Here is a 27369-nt window from a genome sequence, read left to right on the forward strand (position 1 = left end):
CTCTACTAAAAATATAAAACTAGCTGGGCATGGTGACACATGCCTGTAATCCCTACTTGGGAGGCTGAGGCAGGAGAATCACTTGAACCCAGGAGGCGGAGGCTGCGGTGAGCTGAGGTTGCAGTGAGCTGAGATCACACCATTGCACTCCAGGCTGGGCAAGAAGAGCAAAGCTCTGTCTCCCCCCGCCCCCCAAAAAAAACCCTGTTTGTTTTGTTTTGTTCTGTATTTTTAGTAGAGACAGGGTTTCACTATGTTGGTCAGGCTGGTCTTGAGCTCCTGGCCTAGTGATCAACCAACCTCAGCCTCCCAAAGTGCTGGGATTACAGGTGTGAGCCACCACACCCAGCCCCCCCAAAAAAAAATCTTAATAGAAAACGACACTCAGATGTGTCATGCAGTACACACTGGAGATGACCAACATTTTACCTAGTACTGCCATGGCTCCAGAGCTAGCCCTGGCAGTACTAGTTAATTTGGCTAAATTCCAGCTCTGCCATTTACCGGCCATGTGATCCCAGATAAGTTACTTAACATTTCTGAACTTCAGCTGTCTCCTGTTTAACATGGAGCTAGTCAAAAAAGCTATCTGAAATGGCTGTGGTGAGGATTAAACGATGTGATCCACATAAGCCACTCATAAACTAAAAAGAGTGGCTGGGTGCCATGGCTCAGGTATGTAATCCCAGCACTTTGGGAGGCCCAGGTGGGTCACCTGAGGTCAGAAGTTCGAGACCAGCCTGACCAGCAAAGTGAAACCCCATCTCTACTAAAAATACAAAAATTAGCTGGGCGTGGTGGCAGATGCCTGTAGTCCCAGCTACTCGAGAGGCTGAGACAGGAGAATTGCTTGAACCCAGAAGGTGGAGGTTGCAGTGAGCCGAGATCATGCCACTGCACTATAACCTGGGTGGTGGAGCAAAACTGTCTCCAAAAAAAGTTATGAATTTAACTCTTCCAGTTTTAGCCACATTCCGTAAGTTTTGAAAAAAAAAAAAAAAAAAAAAAAAAAACAAAAGAAAAAAAGAGAAACTAACAAGAGTACTTGGCACATGCTAAGTACTCAATACATTTTAGTTTTACTGTTATGATCAGCTTAACCCTAAGCATCTCCTGCTACGTCTGCATGTATCGGAACATGGCACAAGTGGATCTGTCTCCTCTATCCCACCCCCAACTGAGGGCCACTCACTCACCTCCAAGTTTATTGAGGACCCGAGAGACGGCTACAGCGCAGCCTCCACAGGTCATGTCAACGGAGAACTCGTGCTTCTGAAACAAACAAAGAGGGACTGTGACCTCAGCCCTGCAGAGTGACCCACACACGATGCCAGCAAGCAGGCCCACTCAGGCCAAGACAGAAGGGAGAGAGACTGGGCAGAACGTGGTTGGCATCAGATTCATCAGGAGACTATTTCTGAGCCCCAGTCTTTTCAACTATAGAGTAGCTAAGAGTTTCTACCTCACAGGTTGTATTCAATGGAATCATCCCTATAAATCCTTTAGTAGTGTCTGGCACATAATGAATAGAATCACCTGGAGATCTGGCTTAAAATGCTTTTTTCCCTGGTCCTATCTTCAAAACACTTGATTCTTGAGCTATGAGCTTTGTCTCAGGGTCACCAATAACTCTGACAGGGATGAGCCCTCATACTCTGAATAATGCTGATATGGTGGGCCCACTTATGAACAAGAAAATTATTTTCTGCATTAGAGTCACCTGCAGTTTGCAAAAAATACATGTTCTCATCAGCAGGTCTGGGCTGGAGCATCTGTTATGTCTAGTTATTATCCCAGGTGATTCTGCTTTCATCCAAGGGCCTCATTCTCAGAGGCAGCATCTGGGTCCAGGGAAGAGAAAGGATTGCCTGGGTTCCCCAGTGGGTTGGAGGCCAGGCAGGAAGGGATCCCAGGCTCCTAGTCTTCACGTAAGATCTACAGTCTCCAGAATATCTAACAGATCAAGGGTTTGAAGGTAAGCTCCCAGAAGACAGGGGTTTTGTTCAGCTCACTGCTGGGTCCCTAATACTTGGAAAAGTGCCTGGATAGAGTAGGTGCTTAATACATTTTTTGAGTCAATGGATAACTGACATGGCTGGTTTGAAATTCTGGGTCTTTTGCTTTGCTTTCACACAAGGATTACTTATCCCAATACTTTATTTTTAAATCTCTGAAAATGAGACCATCTGAAATCAGATAAATCTGGCTTCAGATACTAGCTCTTGCACTTACCAGTTGCAAGATCATCAATAAGTTACTTCTCTGTGCCTTGGTTTCCACATCTGAAAACTGGGGATAAGAGTTCCGCTCTAGATTTGTGAATGGGATGAACATGGGATTTTAAGCGTGGTAGCCAGCATCCAACATAGTTTCAATGATCTCTGCTTCTGGTATTTATGCCCCTGAGCAATCCCATTCCAAAAATGTCTCGGGTTGGTCTGTGAGTTTTATAGAATATGGCTTAAAGTGAGGTTATGTGTCTTCTGAAGCTGTAACAATGTCATAAAACACACTGTGGCTTCTTTCTTCTTCTCTTTCTGGGATCACTTACACTAGAGGAAGTCAGCTACCAAATCATAAAGATATTCAAGCAACCATAAGGAGGGGTCCACAAAGTGAAAGACCAAACGCTCAAACTAACAAGCATGTGAGTGAGCCATCTTGGAAGTAGATTCTCCAGCCCCAGTCAATCCTTTAGTTTAATGCAGCTCCAGCCAACATCTAACTGCAACTTCATGAGAGCCCCTGAGCCAGAGCCACTAGGCCAAACTCTTCCCAAATTCCTGATTCTCAGAAACTGTGTAAGTTACTATAAATATATTTGTTGTTTTATACTACAAAGTTTTGGGATAATTACTAAGGAACAATAGACAACTAATACATTAAAAATATTAGAGCCTAGTACTAGGTTCCAATAGGTAAAAAGTTAGCTATTGGATTATTATGGTGATTAATGTCTTCCATTTATCTCTCCTTTTTCCCTTCAAAAAAGAATGGCTACATTTTTCATGGAGCGCTTCAAAATATTTCAAGTCTATTACCTCATTGGAATTCTGGGTATAGTGATATATCTTGCTAGACAACTTCAGGCAAAATCTCTGTTCCAGAAGGGCTCCAATTCCCTAATTTATACTAAAAGGGTATTAGCTAAGTCAATTTTTTTCAACTTCAGTGTGCATAGGAAGAAATCTGGGGACCTTGTGGAAAGTACAGCTCCCAGGCACCTGCCTCAGCTGGCTCTGTGGATGTGGTGTGGGCTCTGCCACTCGCCATTTTTAACTTACTGGGGAGAGACAGGGAGGCAAAACTACAAGCCTGAGAATAAAGTGGCTAAGTGGCTTCTCAAACTCTTTCCAAGTCTCTAAACACCCGAGTCTGGATTGTCATTGTGCTCCACAGAGGAAACCAAGACCAAGAGTAAAGCAGCTCGATTTTCCACTGCTGGACTGTCTGACCTTTTTGACTAGTAAACCACTAATTTTATTAAGGCCAAATCTGCAAAATCTGTCTTCAAGAAAATGGTCAGTCTTTTCTTCTAGTTAAACGTCTCTAATTTTTTTCAGATTGTTTCATGACTATTCAAAGACAACAACAATAACAAATTCTGGAAAAAAAGATTTGTAGTAGGTATTACAAAATCTTGTCTTTAAAATGTGGTCCTCAGCGCAACAATATGAGCATCACCTGAGAGCCTCTCAGAAATGCAGAATCTCAGGTCCCTCCCCTGAAATCTGGAATCAGAATCTTTAACAAAACACCAAAGTCATCCCTGCCCCTGTCTGAGAAGGATGCTCTCCTCTATTAAAAAATTTTTTTAGGCTGGGCACTGTGGCTCATGCCTGTAATCCCAACACTTTGGAAGGCTGAGGCAGGCGGATCGCCTGAGGTCAGGAGTTCAAGACCAGCCTGGCCAACATGGTGAAACCCCCATCTCTACTAAAAATACAAAAATTACCTGGGCATGGTGGCGTGCATCTGTAATCCTAGCTACTCGGGAAGCTAAGGCAGGACAATCACTTGAACCTGGGAGGCAGAGGTTGCAGTGAGCCGAGATCCTGCCACTGCACTCCAGCCTGAGAGACAGAGTGAGACTCCGTCTCAAAAAAAAAAAAAAAAAAAAAAAAAAAAAAAAAAAAAAAAAAAGCCATAGCCAAACTCATTTGTTTACTTTTGCACTAGAATGGCAATGAGTAGTTGTAACAGAGACCCTATGGTTTGTGAAGACTAAAATGTTTACTATATGGGCCTTGTAAAAAAGTTTGCTGAGTCTTGCTCTACGATAATAAGCAGAAAATCAAGATTCATCAGTGGTTTGCACTTATATATTGAGCCAAAGCTTTGAAGGGTTTGCAAGATCAACATAAGAGCTAAATCTATTGATTGTCTATTATATGTCAAATTCTCTTTATATAGTATCTAAGTTAGTCCTCACTGATCCTGGAAAGAGGGCTATTTACCTTACTTTCACTCAGGAGGAAAGTGAAGTTCCCAAGAGTTCACTAGGTGGCCTACAGTCATGTGGCAAATAACTACTGAGTATGGAATATGAAGCTAGGCTTTCTTTGCTCCAGGGAAATCTTGCTGGTTCTGGAATAGCAAAGTGCACCGCCAGCCCTCATAACCCTGACTCTCAGCAGAAGCTCTGAAACTAGAAACACATTTTTAGGGAGCACAGTTTTTTGCTGCCCAAGGACCTAACAGCAACAGATAGTTGAAGCTTTCTGCTGCTGATTACAGGGAGTAGGTCTCATCCCCCACAGTACAAAGGTCAGAAGCAAGAAACCAGCTTTGGGGTATAAACATTGCAGTTCAGTGCTCTCCTCCTCCACCTCTGAGGGGCAAAAATAAATTTGAGAGTGATGGAAAATCTATTTCATGGACAGAGTAATCATTTCTTTACAGGAGAATCTCAAGATTGGCTCTACCACCGGATGCGTAACTGGGTAGTCCTGGTTCCTCAGGGCCTCTGGGGTCTTTTATAGACTTATAAAATGGATAGATTTTAAAAGCCAGTAGGTTTTAAAAGTAGTAGGTGGAAGAATTCTTTTTTGTTTGTTTGCTTTTTGAGACAGAATCTTGCATTGTCACCCGGGCTGGAGTGTAGTCGCACAATCTCGGCTCATTGCAACCTCTGCCTCCTGGGTTCAAGCGATTCACCTGCCTCAACCTCCCAGGTAGCTGGGACTACAAGCGCTTACCAGAATGCCCGGCTAATTTTTTTGTATTTTTAGTAGAGACGGGGTTTCATTGTGTTGACCAGGGTGGTCTCCTGACCTCGTGATCCACCCACCTCAGCTTCCCAAAGTGCAGGGATTACAGGTGTAAGTTACTGCACTTGGAACAATTCTTTTTTCTTTTTCTTTTTTTTTTTTTTTTTGGGTCGGAGTTTCGCTCTTGTTACCCAGGCTGGAGTGCAATGGCGCAATCTCGGCTCACCGCAACCTCCACCTCCTGGGTTCAGGCAATTCTCCTGCCTCAGCCCCCTGAGTAGTGGGATTACAGGCACGCGCCACCATGCCCAGCTAATTTTTTGTATTTTTAGTAGAGACGGGGTTTCACCATTTTGACCAGGATGGTCTCGATCTCTTGACCTCATGATCCACCCGCCTCGGCCTCCCAAAGTGCTGGGATTACAGGCGTGAGCCACTGCGCCCGGCCCTTTTTTCTTTTCTTCTTTGAGCCGGAGTCTGGCTCTGTCACCAGGCTGGAGTGCAGTGGCACAACCTCGGCTTACTGCGACCTCCGCCTCCTGGGTTCAAGTGATTCACCTGCCTCAGCCTCCTGAGTAGCTGGGATTACAGGTGCATGCCACCACGTCCAGCTAATTTTTGTATTTTTAGTAGAGACGGGCTTTCACCACGTTGGTCTGGCTGGTCTCAAACTCCTGACCTCGTGATCCTTCTGCCTTGGCCTCCCAAGGAACAATTCTTTAATAGAATCTCAGAACTGGGAGGGTGGGGAGGAGGGGGTCATTTTGTCCAGACTGTCTCCCCCAGAAGAGAAATTCTTTTTCAAATATTCAGGACATTCAGTCCTTGAACACTCTACTGCTTACTAATACTAGTATGTGAACGTCTACTGTGTGTCAGGCATTGTTCTAAACACTCTACATGCATTATCTTAATTGTCACAACAATCCCATGAGGTACGTACTAGTATTATCCTTTCTTGACAGATGAGAAAACAGGTTAAGGAGTCAGTTCACCATTCGCAGTGATTCAGCTAGTGAGTAGGGACTGAATTGGACGTAGTCAGTCTCTAAAACCTCAATGCTTAACCAGTGAGATCTTGTTAAAATGGGATTGAACACTGCCTGCCTATAGTTCTTTATTTCTTTGAGACAGGGTTTCTCTTTCACTTTGTCACCCAGGCTGGAATACAGTGGCATGATGCTGGCTCATTGCAGTCTCGACCTCCCCAGCTCCAGCAATCCTCCCACCTTAGCCTGCCAAGTAGCTGTGACTATAGGGATGGGCCACCACATCCAGGTCATTTTTTGTATTTTTTGTAGAGACAGGGTTTCGTCATGTTGCCAAAGTTGGTTTCAAACTCCTGCATTAAAGCGATCTGCCCACCTGAGCCTTCCAAAGTGCTGGGATTACAGGCATGAGCCACCGTGCCCGGCCTTATCTGCCTATAGTTCTAGCCGACTTGTCCTACGTCTACACAGGAGCTACCGTTTCTTGGGGACTAGGTATGTCAGTGGCTGGGTGACATGTTTTACTGGCATTTTTCCAATTAATACTAACAACAGTCCTGTGAACTCAAAGTTTTTGTCCCTATCTTACAGATGAGAAAATCAAGGCAGTGAGGTAAAGCAACTTGCCTGAGGTCACCCAGTTGGCAAGCTGGGGCACAGGTTTTCAGAGGTTTCTGGGATTCCAAACCCTGTGGCCTCAGGCATTTGAGAAAACTCTCAGGTAACAAACTCTTCCCTTTCCAATTATATATACATACACACACACACACACATATATACACACACATATGTATACATATATATACACATACACACACACACATATATACATACACATACACACATATATACACACACATATATATACACATACATATATACACATACACACATATATATATATATTTTCTTCCCTTTCCAGTTTTGAGGCAGTCCCTTGACTAACACCCTCCTTCCTTCAGTTGTTCATCTTGTGCTACATGGTGCCAAGTGCCCTCCTCATTCCCATCATCCGCTCCAGAGGGTCTTTGTCAAAATCCCCAGAAAAAGACACAGAATACAGTGATCATCAAGCTGGCTTTTTTCTCATTGCCACTCCCCAGAAAAAAAACCTGGGGGTCTCACTCTCCCAGCCCCAGGGCAATTAATACTGTCTTCTACCATTGCCTCAGGCCGACTTGCTCAACTGGTAGGGCTGATTCTACCAGATTTCTTGTCCATTCTTTGTTGTTGGGGGATTTGTCTCAAAGGCTCAAGGGAAATGACACCTGAGATGTTTGCGGCTCTGCCCAGGGGACCTCAGACTCACCTGCCAGCTCCCAAAAGACAAGCTGCTAAGACACACGGCATCTGTGGGATACTTCTGGGTATCCACCTGACCCAGAGCCATGAGTTAGGCACCCTGAAGAAAATGCAAACCACCACATGACCCTAACCAAGATGCAACTGAGATCAGAGCTTCTTCCCAAGCCGGTGTGACTGCTTTTGCTAGGCACTTCCCATGTGACCAGGATGGAGAGATGGGAAGCCTAAGGATAAGTCGGCTCTGCCAACTTCAACACCACCTGGAATAAGTTACTGGGCTTTTTATATTTTTGTCTGCCAAAGGCCTCAATTCTTTTTATAAAAAAATGAGGCCATGAGCAGCAAGGTATATGTGATAAGACTGAGTGATCTGCAAAGGCAGGCTAAGACTGACTTCCCAGACTCTGCCACTGAGCAACTGGTGACTTGGCGGGGGGTTCCCGAACTTCTTTGGGGCTTATGGGTTCAGGCTGAGAAAGTGTCTCCATTCAGTGTCCCCCAGAGCTGACCTGAAAAGTAGGCCAGTGTGGGCAGGAAAATGAAGAAAAGCATGAACCTCTGAAAAGCTGCCAGGTCCATGAAGCAATAACCGAGTCCACCCCTTGCCCAGAGCCTCCCCACCGCCCTCCTTCAGGCCAGCTCCGCGGGCAGGGCAGCCAGGAGGAAGGCTCAGGGACTAGGCGTCTCAGTTCCTGCCGGCCAGCAGCCTCCCGCCTCCTGCTGAGCGACTCCCTGCCCCCGCTCCCGGTCTGTTTCTCCGTGTACGCAGGGAAAGCGTGGGCTTGTCGCCCCTGGAGGGCTTCTAGCTCCGATGTTTTGAAGCCTGGCTCCTAGATTAAACTCCCTTCGGATCCCATTTTCTGGAGGGTCGCAAAAGCTGGGGGCTGGGTGGGGTAAGCAGTGGGACAATAGCAGCTCCGGTCGCGGCCTGAGCCCTTCAAGAGCAGCATCCGGTCAAACGGCTGTGCAGCCGAGGATCAAGCAGGGGACTGCAAGTCTGCGCGGCGGGGACGGCGCAGCCACTCACCGGCATGACCGAGGCGGCGGCGGTGCGGCGGCGGGGCGGCGGCGGTGAGGCGGCAGTGGCAGTAGCGCCTCTCTGCGCTCGGAGGGCGGGTTCCGCCGCGCTTCCGAGAGTGCGCGTTGGAAGCCCCGTCCCGCAGGCCCCGCCCCCTCCGGGCGGGATCGCAGCCAGGCGCACCGCCTCCTTCCCATTTCCCGGGCCCTTGGTCACCCTGCCAGGACGGAAAGAGGAGGTGAGAGTGGGCGCTGCGCTGGCCTCCATCGACGGTCGGCCTTTTTCAAAACGTCTCCTTCGGATCAAGCTTGTGTTAGGGAATACCACAGAAGGTCCCCGCCTTGACCAGGACAGATCCATCCATCCCGAAAAGGGCAGTGTCTCTCATTTATTCACCCAGTCAGTATTTATTGAGCGCCAGCCATCTAGTGGAAATGACTTAGCAGGAGGCCGCGAAGGATGCACGCGGTGATAGTGCAGGGTTAGAGGAACTGTCGTGGCAGCGGAGGAAGGGCCCTGACTGGAGTAGGGTGGGGGCGGTTGTGGAAGAGAGGCAGCTTGGGGAGGAGGCAATAATCTGGATCTCAGTTAGCTTTTATCGCCTTCTTACAGGCTCTCTGTCTAAATGCAGTCGCATTGGGGGTTAGGATATCAACATAGGAATTTTAGGGGACCACAATTCATGACCATGGCAGAGTACAGTCCATAGCAGAGCCATACTGGCTAGAGTTTTAATCTCAGCCCTATCACTTACCAGCTGTGTGACCTTGGGCAGATGAATTTACCTCTCTAAGCCTCAATATCTTCACATATAAAATGGGGACAGTTAAGGTGACTATACAATTTTTTATCTAAACCTTTTGCTGGAGAAAGGAGATGCTATTAATAATTTTACTAGGACAATAGGTAAACACCATGACTGTTCCAGGCAAACAAGGACACATGGTTCCCTCTAAGAAACCTACTTTGCAGTATTGTTGGAATAAATGTAATGTATGCAAACTGCTTAGCACATTGCTTGGCACATGGTAGGCACCAAACATATATAAGTATTCTTTAATTGCTAGGCCCTCTGTTGGCCTCTCTGGCACTGAGTCTTCCCTTGCTCACAAAATACTCACCCCTTAACCCTTCATCCCCTACCCAACCTGCCCCAGGAATTCCCTAATGATGGAAGGGAGGGTGGCGGGGAGGAGAGGGAAAGAGGGTGCGGCCACATTAGGTCCTGTACAGGCAAAGCTTAGCATCTTGCTGTCCTGGGTGCAACTGTGCACTGGGGCTAGGGATGGCCAGATTGCCATGAGGGAGGGTGGAGAGTGGACAGGAGGGAAGGATATCCTTCCCAAAGGCAACAGTGCACAGGGCAAGCCACCCACAGCAGAAGAGTGAATGTTTTAGAGAATTAGGGGTAGGGATTCAGGGGATGGTTAAGCACAGAGAGCAATTTAAACAGACGACAGCTTTATAAAGATCTCTTAATGATTGCAAATAAAGACCAGAGGGAAATACGCCAGATTGCAGTTCCTACATAAATATATACATACATTCATGTATTTACATAAAAATAAGCCTGAAATGAACCACAGCTATTGTTATTAGAAGTTATTTTGGATAAATGTAGGATTTGCAGGTGGAATCCCAATTTGCCTACTGTTTAATTTTCAAATAGTGAAAAGTAGGTCTCCCTCCTACCCTGACCTCTCCTTCTTAAACAAAAGGCATACTATATACAGCTTTGTACCCTGCTTTTCTCACTTTATAAAATATCTTAGAGATTATTCCTGGACAAAGTATAGTGGCTCATGCCTGTAATCCCATTGCTTTGAGAGGCCCAGTTGGGAGGACCACTTGAGCCCAGGAGTTTGAGACCAGACTGAGTAACATGGTGAAACCCCAGCTCTACAAAAAATACAAAAATTAGCTGGGTGTGGTCGCATATGCCTATGGTCCCAGCTACTCAGGAGACTGAGGTGGGAGCATCCTTCGAGCTCAGGAAGTCAAGGCTGCAGTGAGCCATAATTACACCACTGCACTCCAGCATAGGTGACAGAGTGTGACCCTGTATGAAAAAAAAAGATTATTCCTTAATAGTACATATCATTCTCCAGTATGATGGTTCTGCAGAGAGGTTAAAAAAAATAGTACATATCAATCCTTTTCATTTTTTTTCCCCCAAGATGGAATCTTGCTCTGTCTCCCAGGTTGGAGGGCAGTGACGAGATTTCAGCTCACTGCAACTGCCTCCCGGGTTCAAGCAATTCTCCTGCCTCAGCCTCCAAAGTAGCTGGGATTATAGGCGCACACCACCATGTCCAGCTAATTTTTGTATTTTTAGTATTTTTAGTAGAGATGGTTTTTGACCATGTTGGCAGGCTGGTCCCGAACTCCTGACCTTGTAATCCACCCACCTTGGCCTCCCAAAGTGCTGGGATTACAGGCATGAGCCACCGTGCCCAACCCCTTCATTCTTTTTTTTTGCTTTTTTAAAATTAATGTTTCCTTCAGTCTTTTTAGTGCTACATAGTGTCCTATTATTAATTTGTACCATAATTTATTTCATCAGTCCTACGGCAGAAATCATTAATTGGCTAATCCAACACCCATTCCCAGACTTTTTACTCTTGTTCCTGTAGAGGCCGGAATCCCTAAATACTTGTTTTCCCATCCTCCTTTGTGGCCAGGTGTGCCCATAAGACAAAAGCAGCAGTCAGCTAGGAGGTCTTTGAGAAAGCTCTTGCTTTCCTTAGCACTCCTTTCCTCTTCCTGCCTAGCACACGAATGTGTTATCTAGAGTGTAAAAGAATAAAATCAAAATAAAGAAAAAAAATAAGAGTGCAAACGTACCTTCTTGCAACCAGAAAGGCAACATCAAGAGAGTCACAGAAATGCTGGTTTTGACACTGTGCAGTCATTGAAACAATGCCAGCCATAGCTGGCCTCCAGACTGGTTATGTGAGAAATGTAAGCCCATCTTTACTTCACCTACTACTAGTCCGCTTCCTGAGACTTGTCCCTGACACCTTCCTTACTGATGGACATATAGGTTGCTTCCACATCTTTTAATGCTATTAATGATGTAATGATGGTCCATACACATACATCCATGCTTAAAACTTAATGTAGAAAAAACTCCTAGATGTGGAATTGCTGGTCATTCTAAATTTTGATAGATATACCTAACTGCCTCCCAAAAAGGTTTTATCAACTACATTCTCATATCCCCAGATCAATGTGTATTTATCCTCACTTATTCTAATATTGTAGGTGATTTTTTACTTCCTTTTTATACTTTTGTCATAGTTTCTATAATAAATATGCATTAAGAAAACAATCACAAGGAAGATATTTTTAAAAAGCAGAGTTTAGGAATTCTGGGTTCCCAGCTGCCTAGCAGTCTCATTACTATCCCTACAAATGGGGTAAGTCAGTTCATCACTAAGCCAGTGAGCCTGGGAAATGGGCATATCAAGTCCCTGCCCTTTCTGGCTGACAAGTGTTGTTGCCAAGATAGGAGTGTACACACTGTAGTCATGTGTTGATGGTGGGTTCTTCCTGGCATAATCTATTTCTAGATCCAGCCTCCTGGGATGACCCTTTCTTTGATGGATGCTGGGGAGTTTAATTCTTTGCAAAGAAAGGTTTTGTAGCCGGGCGCGGTGGCTCACGCCTGTAATCCCAGCACTTTGGGAGGCCGAGGCGGGTGGATCACGAGGTCAAGAGATCGAGACCATCCTGGTTAACATGGTGAAACCCCGTCTCTACTAAAAATACAAAAATTAGCTGGGCATGGTGGCGCATGCCTGTAATCCCAGCTACTCAGGAGGCTGAGGCAGGAGAATTGCCTGAACCCAGGAGGCGGAGGTTGCGGTGAGCCGAGATCGCGCCATTGCACTCCAGCCTGGGTAACGAGAGCGAAACTCCGTCTCAAAAAAAAAAAAAAAAAAAAAAAGAAAGGTTTTGTAGCTGCTGCCTGCTCCCCGCTACCCCCACCACAGAAAACCAAGTGTCTGTTTTTGTAACACAACACAGGTATACACTATTTGCCTCACTGTTTTATCCACCAAGACCCTAGGACAAAGATTCGGGCTCTCAGAGCAGCCAAGGCATGCATGAAAAGAGAAGGGCAATGAAGTGGAACCTGAGAGCTGAGGGAGCGGGGACTGCAGGCTTGGGAGCGGCAGCATGGTGTCATGCAGAGCCACATGCTGGCAGAAGTGGGTCTACAGACACATTTTATTCAGTTCCTAAAGTATTCAAAATACTTTTGGATTAGTTGACAACAGTTAAGAATCCTGAGTATGCTTGTACAACACTGTGAATATACTTAATGCCACTGAATTATATACTTAAAAATGATTAGAAAGAGGAATTTTATTTTCTGTATGTTTTACCACAATTAAAAATAGGGCATGGTGGCTCACACCTGTAATCTCAACACTTTGGGAGTCCCAGGCAGGAGAATTGCTTGAGCCTAGGGCTCAAGACCAGCCAGGGCAACATAGTGAGACTCCGCCCATCTCTAAAGAAAATTTAAAAATTAGCTGGACATGGTGTCATGTGGCTGTAGTCTCAGCTACTTAGGAGGCTGAGGTGGGAGGATCGCTTGAGCCCAGGAGGTCAAGGCTGCACTGAGCCGTGATCGTGCCACTACACTCCAGTATGGGTGACAGAGCAAGACCCTGTCTCAAAATAAAAAAATACATACATTTATTTATGTATGTCTACACTGACACATAAGATTAGTTGCTTCCTTAATGCAAGTCCAGGAAAAGCATTATTAAAAAATAAGAATTCTACATAGTTTTTCATTTTTATTTTTTGAGATAGGGTCTTGCTATGTCACCCAGGCTGGAGTATGGTAGTGTGAACATGACACACTGCAGCTGTGACCTCCTGGGCTCAAGCGATCTCCCCACCTCAGCCTCCTGACTAGCCGGGACCACAGGTGCATACCACCAACCCCAACTATTTTTAAAATATTTTTGCAGAGATGGGGTCTTGACATGTTGACCAGGTTGGTCTCATAAGCAGTACTCCTGCCTTGGCCTCCCAAAGTGCTAGGATTACAGGCCTGAGCCACCAAACCTGGACTAAAGTAGTTTTTTAAAAGGGTGATGGCTGGGTGTGGTGGTTCATGCCTGTAATCCCAGCACTTTGGGAAGCAGAGGCTGGTGGATAACTTGAGGTCAAGTCAGGAGTTCAAGACCAGCCAGGCCAACACAGCAAAACCCTGTCTCTACTAAAGGTACAAAAATTAGCTGGGCATTGTGGTGAGTGCCAGTAATACCAGCTATTCAGGAGACTGAAACAGGAGAATCACTGGAACCTGGGAGGCAGAGGTTGCAGTGAGCGGAGTGCACTCTAGCCTGGGTGACAGAGCGAGACTCCATCTCAAAATAATAATAATAATGATAATAATAATACTAATGGTGAAACCTATTCAACTAAAGTCCTCAGAATATTTCCACTGTATTTTCAAGTGAGATAAAAAGTTTTGTGTATTATTAGTAAATAAAATGCTAAAAAAAAAAAAGAACACTAAGTCACATAACCTAGATTTTTAATATCTCCTGAAAAACTGAAAGATCTGGAAACATGTCTGTAACTGGCAGGACAGACCAGGTAATATCGTAGTAATGAACAATCCCAAAACCTCAATGGCTTAAAACAACAAAGATTTATTTCTCATGTGATATGCCCATTAACAGGCTGTGTAGGTTGAAGTTGGAGTAGCTCCGTGCAAATTGCTTTTGCTCAATTTGAAAGTGTCCTGCCAAAATTCATATGTTGAACCTAATTGCCAATGTGATAGTATTAAGAACTGGGGCCTTTGCAAAGTGATAAGTAATGATGGAAGAACACTCGTAGATAGGATTATTAGAGAATTTATAAAAGATGTTAAAGGGAGTACCCTAAACCTTTTTTGCTCTTTTGCCATGTGAGGGGACAGTGATCATCTTAGAAGCCATCATAGTCCCTAGCACTCTTTAGTTGACACCCAACATAGCAGCCAATGATCAGGGAACATTTGCCATGCTGTCCTCTTCCTCCTTTGTTCTCTGTACCCCTGGGGCTTCGGTTTTCTGAAGTTGTGTTTAATGAGACAACCCAGACAAACTTGTGTTCAGTTCCTCGCTGTTTCAGGCATTTAATCTCTCTGACTCTGTCTCTTTTTTTGTTAAATAAGGATAATAATTAGACGTAGCTCATTATGCTGTGGTGAGCAGTAAGACAACATTAAAAATATTCAGCTTAGTGACTAGAACACATTAAGCACCCAGAAACTATTCTTAGAGTTATGACAATTTAGTTTTTAAAATAACATGTGAAAAAAGAATTTTTTTTTTTTTTGAGATGGAGTCTTGCTCTGTCACCCAAGCTGGAGTGCAGAGGTGTGATGTTGGCTCACTGCAACTTCTGCCTCCTGCTTCAAACAATTCTCCTGCTCAGCCTCCTGAATAGCTGGGATTACAGGTGCGCACCACCATGGCTGGCTGGTTTTCGTATTTTTAATAGAGATAGGGCTTCACCATGTTGGCCAGGCTGGTCTCGAACTGTTGACCTTGTGATCTGCCCGCCTCAGCCTCCCAAAGTTGTTGGTATTTTTAAAGCATATATGATACACTATATATAATTTGCAAGACAGTTTTTAAAATTATCAATCTGCTTTGGAAATTTGTTTTTTACATATATTACAAACATTAAAAAAAATTTGAATATGAACACACACATATATGCACATATAAAACTAGCTCAATCTTTTAAATTGCTACAAAATTTTTTCTAGTACGGATATATTATAGTAAATTTACCTATTTCCTAAAATACATTTAGATTATTTTGCCTTATTATAAACAATGGTATAACATTTTTGCTCTCTGTATACATGTGGGAGTATTTCTTTAAAGTAGATAACAAAAAGTAGAATTTCTGCATCATAGGGTGTGTGGATTTTAAATTTTACTAGATGCTAGCAAATTGCCCTCAGAAAGGCTATGCTAATTTATATTTTATACTAGCAGTATATGAGAGTAATTATTTCTATCAATGTGCAAAATGGAATGAACTTGCAAAAGGAAAGAAAAAAAAAGAAAGAAAAAAGAGAGAGTAATTATTTCTAACACGCTTGCCAACATTTGGTATTAGCAAAGCATCATTTTTCACAATATCGTGATTTAACAATTATTTAACTTCTTTTTGTTTTAGTTTCCCTATCGGTTGAAATGAGCTGTTTGAAGATTAGATGAGCTCTTTTTTTTGGTGGGGGGGCGCGGACAGAGTCTCACTTACTCTGTCACCCAGGCTGGAAGGCAGTGGCACAATCTCAGCTCACTGCAACGTTGGTTCCCTGGGTTCAAGCGATTCTCCTGCGTCAGCCTCCCATGTAGCTGGGATTTCAGGCATGTATCACCATGCCTGGTTATTTTTTGTATTTTTAGTAGAGACGGGTTTTACCGCGTTGGCCGGGCTGTCTCAAACGCCTGGCCTCAAGTGATCTGCCCAACTTGGCCTTCCAAAGTACTGGGATTACAGGCGTGAGACACTGGGCCCCACCTTAGATGAAGTCTTATGTATATTTTATTCTTCTTTCTTTTTTCCTTATTGGGCTTTGAGTTTCAGGTGCTATAAACCTGAGTCTGATTCTGAGCCCTGGCACTTTCCAGCTATTAGCCAGTCATTTAGCCTTTCTGAGCCATAGTTTCTACATCTGTAAGAGTTAATACTTCATAGGGTTTTTCTAAGGATGACTTGAAAAACTGTAATTACCACTGTGCCTGTCACACAATAGGTGCTTGATATACATGCTATGTTATTTATCCTTCTTCTAAGCCACAGGAAGTGAGGACTTATATATAGCATGTGTACCAGTGTGCAGCAAAGGCTTTTTGCAAAGAGCTTTGGCTGCAGATTATCAGGATTTGCCATGGACTCCAGAACTCTCAAATAACTTGGAAATTTGTCTATGCAGCATTATCTGGTGTCATGCCTGAGACAATGGAGGAAAAGCCCCAGTTTTTCAGGGGTTTTTGAGAAGACTATGCCCTTTTCTGTATTCATAACTGTATCTTACTTCCCTAGAGAGTATTGACAGTGGGTAAAAGAACATGGACCCGAAGTCAGAGTCCTAGCTTCTAGCCTTAGCTATGTGACCAAAGGCAAGTTGTTTACCTCTTTGAATCTGTTTTTGTACTTGAGAAATAGCAAACAGGGATGTTGTGAATATTAAACAAGATTGTTCTTGGAAAGAATATTAGCAAGGTGCCCGGCTCATGGTCAATGCTCCACAGAGTCTGAGGAGGTTATGTATTTACCAAAGGAAGGAGGAATCCAACTGGTATGTCTTTCTAAGCCAGTAAAGGGACTCTTTGGATCTTTGCATGACTTTTTTTTTTTTTTTTTTGAGACGGAGTCTTGCTCTGTTGCCCATGCTGGAGTGCAGTGGCATGATCTCAGCTCACTGCAACCTCTGCCTCCTGGGTTGCAGCGATTCTCCTGCCTCAGCCTCCTGAGTAGCTGTGACTACAGGCGCCTATTTTTTGTATTTGTAGTAGAAGTAGGGTTTCACCATGTTGGCCAGGCTGGTCTTGAACTCCTGGCTTCAGGTGATCCATCCGCCTCGGCTTCCCAAAGTGCTGGGATTACAGGCATGAACCACTGCACCCAGCCTGAATCTTTATATGATCTTTGCATGGTAAGGAGCAAAAGAAAAAGAGGTTAGCACTTTTCAGAGGAGGTGAATTAAAATGTGGATGCCTCATTTTCAAAACCTCTTGTAAGGCTGGGTGAAGTGGCTCATACCTGTAGTCCCAGCATTTTGGGAGGTTGAGGTGGGAGGATAGCTTGAGTCTGGGGTTTGAGACCAGTCTGGGCAACACAGTGATACCTTATCTCTACAAAATTTTTAAAAATTAGCCGCGCTTGGTGATACACACCTGTGGTCCCAGCTGCTTGGGAAGCTGAGGTAGGAGGATCATTTGAGCCCAGAAGGTTAAGAGTGAAGTAAGTTGTGATCTTGCTAGTGCACTTCAGCCTGGATGACAGAGCAAGAACCTGTCTCAAAAACAAGAAAACCCCCCCAAAACACCCCTCTCATATACCTACCTGCAAGGGCTAATATATTACATCCCTTTTAAAGATCAAAATTTCTATATTATAGTTCTTCATATCACGATTAAAATCTACTTAACACTAATTAAAATAATACAGACATGTTTAAAAAAATCACACAGCCAGGCATGGTGGCTCACACCTGTAATCCCAACACTTTGAGGCTGAGGCAGGAGCACTGCTTGAGGCCAGGAGTTTGACATCAACCTGGTAAAAAAGTGAGACCCTGTCTTTACAAAAAAGATTAGCTATGTATGATGATGCCTATAGCTACTGCAGAGGCTGAGGCTAGAGAACTGCTTGAGCCCAACAGTTCGGGGTTGCAGTGAACTATGATTGTGCCACTGAACTCCTGCTGGGTGACAGTGAGACCCTATCTCAAAAAAAAAGAAAAAAAAAAAAAGAAGAAAAAAATCACACAGTACTATGGTGTATAGAATGAAAACTAAGACTTTCTGCTGCCCTAGCCAAAGTTTGTCCCTATTAATAACTATTAATATTCACTAACATTTTCTGGTGACTCCTTCCAGACATAACCTTGCACGTATAACAGCAAAAACATGAGAACAAACGTGTAGTGTAGATAACTAAAGCAATACATACGTTTTAACAGACATAATCATCCCCTGCTATCCCTCTTCATTATACAAATCCAGGCATACTTTTCTCATTATTCTGCACTTCGCTTCCTTCATTTACTGATTATCTCTTGGAGACTGCTTGATAACTATACAAGTAGATCTACCTCATTTTCTGTATGGTTGCATGACAGTCTACTATAAGAATACTGTTTTGTAGTACTGTATCTAACCAGTATCATACAGCCAGATATTTCGGTTGTTTTCTGCCTTTCTACTACAAATAATGCTGCAATGACTATTAGTAACGCTTTGCAGAGTTTTTTCTTTTTAAAGAAGAATTTTTTTTTTTTTCTTGAGAGTCTCACTTTGGTGCCCAAGCTGGAGTACAGATCTCCACTCGCTGCAACCTCTGCCTTCTGAGCTCATATGATCTTCCCATCTCAGCCTCTCAAGATGCTGAGATTACAGGCGTGTACCACCATTCCTGGCTAATTTTGGAATTTTTTTTTTTTTTTTTTTTTTTTTGTAGATGGGGTGGTTTCGCATGTTGCTCAGGCTGATCGCTCAAACTCCTGACCTCAAGTGATCCATCCACCCACCTCCGCCTCCCAAAATGCTGAGATTACAGGCCTGAGCCACTGCATCCGGCCTGCTGCTTAATATTCTATATTACGTGTATATCTCTGTCAAACAGCTTATCAATTGATAAACATTAAGTGTTCTGTTTTTATGTATTTTAACAACGCTGACAAAGCTGCAGTGAAAATCTTGGTACATGTCTTTCTAAACAAATGTGGCTATCAACCAAGAAGTGACATTATTGTTTTGAGGATAGACATAATTTTACTAGATATTTAAATTGCTGCTGGGCGCGGTGGCTCACACCTGTTAATCCTAACGCTTTGGGAGGTCGAGGTAGGCAGATCACCTGAAGTCCAGGAGTTCGAGGCCAGCCTGACCAACATTGTGAAACCCCGTCTCTACTAAAAATACAAAAATTAGCCAGGCATGATGGCACGCATCTGTAATCCCAGCTACTTGGGAGGCTGAGGCAGGAGAATCACTTGAACCTGGGAAGCGAGATGGCACCACTGCACACCAGTCTGGGTGACTGAGCGAGACTCCATCTCAAAAAAAAAAAAAAATTGCTGGCAAAAAGCTCTTCATCACTTAAAACTCCCTCTGAAAGTGAAGAGTAGCCATGTCTTTCATCGCGAGTCACCTGGGTTAAATTACTAATCTGTAAATGTTAAATTTCGCCAATCTTAGTTTTTCCATTTGGAGAGTCATGTTGTGAAATGCCAATCTCTTAGTCTACCTTTTAAAAAACTTTCCACGGCCCTCAGAATAAAGGCCAGATTCCTCTGTAGGGCTCACAGGATCTTGGAGGTTCCCTACTCCAGGAAACTTACAATGGTTTGTCTCCTGGGGCCCGTTCCCTGGTTTTGGGAGCGCCCGGGCAACCGTAAGGCTGGAAGCTCATTTCAGACTCAGGCCTGGGGCTCCACCGACGCCGACGGAGCCCGGCTGCTGCGGGAGTGGGGCCCTGAGGGACCAGAAGGGACTTTCACTTCGCCTCCTGGGCCTCCCGAGTTTCAGGCTCGTGCTAGTCCCGCGCAAAGAGGTGAGTGTGCCCGGCTCCCCCCAGGCTGCGGCCGGCGCCCGAGCTCCTTCGGCTCGCTCCCCCCTTCCCCCCCCGCCCCGGGGCTCCACGTGTTTCATTTCCAAAATTCTCAGCAAAACTCCGCTGGAGACCCTCCCGCCTGGTCACAAGCCTGGAACCAGAACAAACCGGGGCGTGCCTGTGCCCGACGGCTGAGAACCAAAGCTATTTCCACAGAATATGCCCACGGCGTCCCAGAGGGCCTGGCCAGCCTTGAGACTCAGCCCCGCCAATGCCCGAGACGCCAGACGGAGCGGACGAGTTGCCCTTTAAAGGCGTAGCGACGAGAATAAACCCCAAACCGCGGCAATTCGAGGCTGTCAATATTGGCGCGGCTCGGGACGTGGCGCGAGGGCCCAAACTCCACCGGAGGACGCAGGGACTACCGTGCCTCAGCCGCCACAAGGGGAGCCTCGCCACGCGCCCGCGGCCGCTCCGCAGCGCCCGCCCTGAAGCGCCCGGGGGAACGGCGCGGGAGCGACTCTCCTCCCGCTGCCCCGCAGCAGTGCTGAGTAATGGTGAGAGCAAGCAAGGCTCTCGGCCGCCGCACGGAAGAAAAAAGTTGTAATAAAAAAGAAGAAAGCAACCCAGGAGACTTTGCCACTTGGCTCCCCAGGTACCAAATTGTGCTGAAAAGGCGGGGTAGGGGCCTCAGAGGCCAGACCCAATAAGTAAGGGAAAGAAAGAAATGAGGGCAGAAGCCGCAGCCTACACAGCCTCACAACCGCCCAAAGGGAACGGCGGCCCTAGGGCTTGGTCTCTTCCCAGCAGCGCAACCTCCGTGTCAATCAGCTCCTTCCGGCGTTGCGATTGGCCACAGGCTTTCTTGGCTTCTCGGGCGCCCGCCTCCTAGTTGCTTGGGGTTTACTTCCCCAAAGTACACGGGCCCCACCTTGTGGAGCAACCGCTCCTGCATGGAAAACGGATCTCCGCCCAGGGGAGGACGCGTTAACGAATAAGAGCAGTCCCGCCCATTTATTGGCTACTTTGGGTATCAGTCAAAGAACTGCTCACCCGCCTTTCCACTGTACTTTTCGGTTATTGGTGTCTCTTAGCGCCAATCTGTTACTAGGGAAACGAGATCCTCACAGTCTCATAGGCATGAGTCAAAGCCAATCAAGAGCCACGCCTTCATCCCGAGTCAGTGCCCAATTGCTGTTCGAAGAGCGCGGAGGACGCGGTCGGGATTGGTCATCCCCTCGCCCAACCTTGCCGCAACAAGTTAGGGTGAGTGGCGGTTATATACACCGGCGGCGGAGCACGCGTGTGTGCGGACGCAGTTGCGTGAGGGGTTTCTGCCATCCTCAGTGCTGTGGAGCAGAGCTAGTTCCACTCCAGCTTAGCCGCGCAGGTACGCCAGTGTGTGGGCGGGGCAGGGAAGCCCGAGGACGCAGCCAAGTGGCAGCAGTTGTGAGAGGGAGAAGTCTGAGTGGTGTTCCCGGCGGCCGCGCCAGGCGCGTCCCCCACCCCCACCCCAATGGCTGCAGGCGCGCGCGGCGAACGGACGGGCGCGCGGCGGCTCCCCGCTCCCCCTCCCCTCCTGGCTAGGGCGCGTGGCCGTGCCCGCCGCGTGCGCGTGTTGCGTCCAACGGCCACGCGGGGCGGGAGTGAGCCGCGGCCGCCGCCCGGGCCCCAGGGCGGTCTCGGGGGCCAGGGTCCCCGCGCCCAGCGTTTCCCGCCCGCCACCCCCTCGCCACGCGCCCGCGGAGTCTTTTTCCTCCCTTGGCGGAGGGGTCCAGTCGGTCCGGACCAGAAGGAGGCTTTCGTTGAGGGATGGGAGCAGCACTAAAGTCTGATTGGAGTCTTGCGGCCCCCGAAGCAGAAGTGCCCTCGGTTTTGCAGGGAGGAAAGAGGGAGTAGCGAGTGCACGGAGTGATAGTAACAACGAATGTTTTTTCCGCGCCCTCACTGTGTGCCTGGCACTGTGCGGAGCCACTTTTCTGCGTTTCATTTGATTCTCACAGGGAGCCGGCGAGGTAGGTACGGCCATCCTTCCGCAGCGGCCCGAGGCGAGGGGCTGGAGAGCGGGGTCACAGGCTCGCACGGGAAGGGCGGGGATGCCGGGCCCTCCGACTCACAGGCCCCCCACCCGCCTTCCAAGCCTGTTTTATTCTTTGTCCCCAGAGCCCTTGTCTCTGGTGGCAGCATCAGCTCAAAAGGCCACCTGCCGAGAAGGCTGCCGCGGCATTTGTACTTGGCGAGTTCTGGGCTTCCAGGGAGACAAGAGTTGGAAGTGGGAATGTGACAAAGGAGAACGGTTTGGGCTTGCTTTCTACGTGTATTCGTGTAGGCTGTGGGTAGATGTGCCGTCACAGTAGCTTCTGGAAAAAAGCAGGGAAAAAGACTGAGTAAGTGCAAATGAACGTGGATTGTGTTCTTCGTCTGATTTGAAACTCAGATTGGTGATGGGAAATTCCCGCCAGCCGGGAGTTAGGCTCCAGTTTTAGACATTGAATCTTTTTTTCTCTGCCTTTTTTTTAATTTGGAGGAGTCTTTTGGAGAAAGACCTTGAGAAGATTATAGTTGAAGGAAATGAGGTACAAAGCGACGAGTTTCAAATCTCACCAGCATCTGTGGGTTAAAATATGGAATTGGAATGAAAAGTCTAGTGCCCAGTTACGGTAGACTTTTGATCTGTGTGGCGCGAGTCACGCTTGATGAATTACTGTTGTTGGAAATGTGTTGGAAAAAACACGTGTGTCAGTCGAGCTCTGTGGATGAAAGTTTGTCTACACTCCATTTATTCAGGGACTTGAGTTTATATTTTTCTAGTAGAGTTAACATATTTTAGATTATTTGAAAGCCAGCATACTCCTTGGCTTAGTGAAATAAATGTTTCTATGTTATAGAAACACTTCTATAAACATAAACATTTCTGTAAACATGTTCTAGAAACCCTTTCTATAAACATGCTTCTATAACAGCATTAAAATATAACAATGTTCCAAGTAACATTTACTTGGGGAACTTGCCTGGTTTAGCAATTCCAGTTACCTGCCCTTAGATACTGGTTAACTATTGAATTAACATTTTAACTTATACTTAAAGATGAACAATTTAGGCTGTCAAATGGAACAACAGAATTACCTACATTTAAACTAAGTTTAAGCTCGAGTCCAGTTAATTTTATTACTGCTAGAGGTAATATAGAATGAAATTATCTTACCTGTTACTGAGGGAATATTTTGTTCGTTTCTATTTAAAATATTAAAAAATAATAACTTCTTGGCCTCAGGCAAATGGTTATCACTTGGTCAGCAGTATGAAAATTATGGGATTATTTCACAGGTTGGTGCTCCAACTGCTCACTTGTGCATTCCTTTATCAGGAACAAGTGAATGGAAGCAAATTGTGGTAACGTAAGGCTTGGGCTGCCCTACATCCCCACCAAGTCATATGTTAGTTTTGTTGGAGCGCTTACCGGTGGAAAAGTCTAAGCTTTTGTACCTCTTACAGGTAGAAAAGTAGCCAATTCTTTGTTCTTTAACTCAGTTTGCTGTTCTCTCCTGACAGTCCACCAGGGGAACATTAGGAGATTTTGGTCATGTTTCTTTGTGACCTACTTAGAGCAGTTTTTTTGTAACTTATGTTAGGGTTCCCTCCACCCAACTCATTGTAGTATTTGCATAGAAAGTAAACGACCGAAGGCAGTTTTACGTTTTTGTAAAAGTTCGTGAATTATATAGGGTCCTTAGGACTGATGGGGCTAGTGTTAAAAGATAAAATTTAACATAAAACCAACATTTGTGACTAAAGCCAATTTTTTCTTTTTTTCTTTTATTTTTGTCAGTCTAATAAAACTGCCCACTTGGTCTTTTAACATTTGCAAATTGATTGGTTTTTTTTTTTTTTAAGGCTTCAGAATTCAGGTAAGCATTGTATGTTGTTTGTTTAGTTATATTGTGCTTTGGCTGCCTTGGACAAAACTATTACTGACTTTGCAGAGAAGAATGGATAATTGTGGAAGTAGGTAGGTCAAAAAAAAAAAAAAAGTCGCACCCGTCCCCCATTAGTTTGTCAACAGCAAGTGGGAAAAACCTGTGGCAGTGCAATACTGCTCTTCCAAGCCCTGGAGTTAAATTTAGATTCAGCAACTGTTATCTCACATGTAGTTGGTGATCACAATGTGGTGGCAAACTAGGTTTATAATTTTATATCTCAGAAATCAGCCGTTTACTTTTTTTTAAAGGTATTCTTGGACATCCTATCTGGCTTCAGTTGGGAAGGCTAAATTGCAAGGCAGGTGATAGGGTTGAGTAGAAATGATTCACACACATGTGTAGTGTCTTAATCTGTCTTACAAGGTGGAAAGCAATTTCAAAAAAAAATGCTCTCACAGCCCGTAGCTTAGTAAATAAGGTCTTGAGGTGACTTTGTGACAGAGTCCTTCTTCTGTCAGAAGGCAGTCTATCATGTAATACTGCTTAGTTTTTGGTATGCATGTTGTATCTTAGGTACTTAATAAAAAGTAAAACTTAAAGATGATTGAGAGATGTGGCTTCCTGGATGGTACACAGAAGTCCTTTGTAGGGATGTAATCTTTGGTGGATATTAACTTACTTGGTTTTATAAAGCATCATCATGTATTTGTGTATCCCTTTGCATATTTTGAAAGTGCTTTCACACATCTTTGGTATTAACTTTTTTTTTTTTCTTTTTACTAAGAAGTGAATTGGGGCTCTGAGACTGAATTGTCTAAACTGTTTCGAAAAGCATGTGGTACCTAACAGCGTACTATAGCCCGCTGTTTACTTAAAAAATCTTAGAGGGATTTTGAATCTGGAAGGTAAGAACGTGACACCTACCTGCCCTTGCAGGCTTCTTCCATATGTTGTTTATGCAAAGCAGTTGGCTGTGCCTATACCCTTGTTCCTGGACTCTGACATTGCCTAGAGTTTCCTGGAGTATATCCACCTGTCTTGATCATCTATTTAAGAATTTTGCAGATGAACATCAGTATTAACTAACATATCTTTTCACTTGATGAGAAAGATTGATTTTTCTTTAATTATGAACCTGAGTAGGTTTTAACTTTGAAGTGGGGAAGGGATACGCTAAGGTAAAAGATAAAAGTTAAATATTCTGATTCCTGAAGTTTTTTTCTTTCAGAAAAACTTAGTATTTTTGAGATAAAATTTGTGGAAGAGTTGCAATAGAGAGGTCTTACATACTTATTATCTGGTGTTAACATATTATATAGGGTACTTTGAACAGAACTGATAAATTAACATCGATAAAATACTGTAAACTCAATGATAGACTTTATTTGGATTTCCTTAGTTTTTCTACTAAAGTCCTTTTTCTTTTCCAAGATCCAGTCCAGGATGCCACATTGTATGTCGTCTCCTTAGTTTAGTCTCCTGATGTGTGTCACTTTCTGTTTTTCCTTTTGTCTTTCATGACCATAACACTTGATCTCATTTGGATTTGATGTTAGAATTAGACTGGTTATGGATTTTAGGGGAAGAATACCACAGAAGTTGCCCTTATCAAGTAATATTGGGGGTCCATAATATATAACTGGTTGAATTTAACCTCATGATTTTGTTAAGGTGGTATCTGTCAGGTTAGTATTTTTTCCCCTTTCCATACTATTTCTTGGATGCTAGTCACTAAGTTCAGCTCACACTGAAGGAGAGAAGGGAATTAGGCTCTACTTCTCTAGAAGGAGGAGAATGTGAATTTATGGATATACATTAAAGCTACTGTTAATATTTTGGCATGCAAATAAAGTTCCCCTTCTTAATTTTAGCGTTTTAATGGATCTTGTGTGCAGGTATTACTGCAGACAGGTATTACTGTTCTAATGGTGATTTTTTAAAAAATTTGCCTCATTCTTTCTACAGTATTATAAATTCTCTGTAAGGAAGATTTGTGTATTTTTCATTTGTTTCTTTTCAGTCATTTATGTCACTATAGACCAGGGATATTAATTTTGTTCTTTGGGTTGTAATCCACCATTAGCCTTGCTGATATTTACTTTTTAATATTTTATATTTTTATAAAATATTGTTCAGGCTGGTCTTGAACTCCTGGGCTCAAGCAGTCCTGTCTCGGCCCCCCAAAATGCTGGGATTACAGGTGTCAGCCACTGTGCCTGGCCACAGATTATTTTGTTCATATTGTTCCAGCTTTTTTTTTTGGCTCCTTTGTCCTGTTGACACTTCCCTGTTTTTTAAAAGCATTTTCTTTCTTTCATTAATTACCAGGTGTTTCAGACTCATGTCTTGTATTTTGCCTGTCTCAGGTCCAGAATCAACCATTTCTCCAAGGAGCTGTCAGGAAGAATTTTGAAGGGAGGTAACAGGTGGTAAATGTGAAGAGTTTGGAAAATAGATTGACGGTAGGCCCAGTAATGGTCATACTGCTATTGCTCTAAGTACAGACATTGGCTTCTGTATTCAAGTTACTCTGGTTCTGGGAAAAGATTTTGTTTCTAAATTCCTATGATTTAGAGTACCAAATATCAAATGTTTGAATATGTGGCATAACCCTGAAACAAAATTTACAAAAATTTGGTATATGCTTAAGTCTTTTCAGACTGTTTTATTGATGGGGTAATTTTTTAAAATAGCTTTATTGAGGTATAATTGACAATAAACTGCGTGTTTTTAAAATATACTGCTTGATAATTTCAAACACCACCTCTGTTCCCAGCTTCTCAAAAGACTGAGGCAGCAGAGATGATTACTTGAGCCCAGGAGTTTGAGGCTGCAGTGACCTATGATCATGCCACTGCACTCCAGCCTGGGTGACACAGCAGACTCTTTAAAAAAAAAAAAAAAAAGTATACCCGTGAAACTTTCACCACAGTCAAGATTGTGAACCTATCCATTACCCCCAAAAGTTTTCTCGTATCCCTTTTCCCTTTCTTGTTTGTTCCTCCCACCCTTTTCCCTGCAGAAAATCCTTGATCTTTCTGTAACTGTAGATTACTTTGCATTTTCTAGAATTTTTGTGTAAATAAGTTCTTTTTTTGTTGCTCAGTGCTAGTCTGTTGTGTAGGCACATCACAGTTTATTGATTTACCTGTTGGTGGACATTGAAACATACAAAACCTGTGTGTTTTCAGCTTTTTGACTATTAAAGCTTCTGAACTTTGTGTACAGATCTTCGTATGGATATATGTGCCTTTATTTCTCTTGGGTAAATGCTTAATAGGGGAATGTTTAGTTCATGTGATACATGTATGCCTAATTTAGAAACTCCCTATTTTCCAAAGTGGTTGTACCATTTTACATTCCCACCAACAATGGAGGTTTCCATTTCTACCAGCAGCTGGCTAACAGTGTGTATGGTCAGTCTTTTTAATTTTAGTCATTGTGACAAGTGTTTAGTGGTACCTCACAGGTTTTACTTTGCATTTCTGTAATTACTAATGATCAGCATTTTTCATTTGGCATTCATGTAATTTATTCAGTGAAGTTATCTTTAAATCTTTTGCTTGTGTGTTATGGGATTGGTTACTTAATTATTATGTTTTTTTTTTTTTTTT

The 27369-nt window shown here is 44.3% G+C and overlaps 2 protein-coding genes across 4 annotated transcripts in view; one reads left to right on the forward strand and one right to left on the reverse strand.

The window, feature by feature from the left end:
* The window catches only part of ATOX1 (antioxidant 1 copper chaperone), a 16870-nt gene extending 8190 nt beyond the window's left edge, over window positions 1–8680 (reverse strand). The window contains exons 1-2 of the mRNA XM_017540519.2: window positions 8532–8680; window positions 1197–1272 (exon numbers count right to left, since the gene is read on the reverse strand). Of these exons, the coding sequence (XP_017396008.1) occupies window positions 1197–1272; window positions 8532–8537 (82 nt within the window). The 5' untranslated portion in view covers window positions 8538–8680. The remainder of the gene's footprint in view (window positions 1–1196; window positions 1273–8531) is intronic.
* Window positions 8681–21096: 12416 nt separating this feature from the next.
* The window catches only part of G3BP1 (G3BP stress granule assembly factor 1), a 37164-nt gene continuing 30891 nt past the window's right edge, over window positions 21097–27369 (forward strand). The window contains exon 1 of one of the 3 annotated variants that reach the window (XM_017540516.2): window positions 21097–21225. The gene's annotated coding sequence lies outside the window, so the exon portion shown is untranslated. Of the gene's footprint in view, window positions 21226–21253; window positions 21851–27369 lie in introns of those variants that run through there. The other 2 variants (XM_017540515.2, XM_017540517.2) reach the window with 2 other exon arrangements.

The sequence above is a fragment of the Cebus imitator genome, unplaced genomic scaffold (assembly GCF_001604975.1).
Source record: "Cebus imitator isolate Cc_AM_T3 unplaced genomic scaffold, Cebus_imitator-1.0 Scaffold126, whole genome shotgun sequence".
Taxonomy (NCBI): Eukaryota; Metazoa; Chordata; class Mammalia; order Primates; family Cebidae; genus Cebus; species Cebus imitator.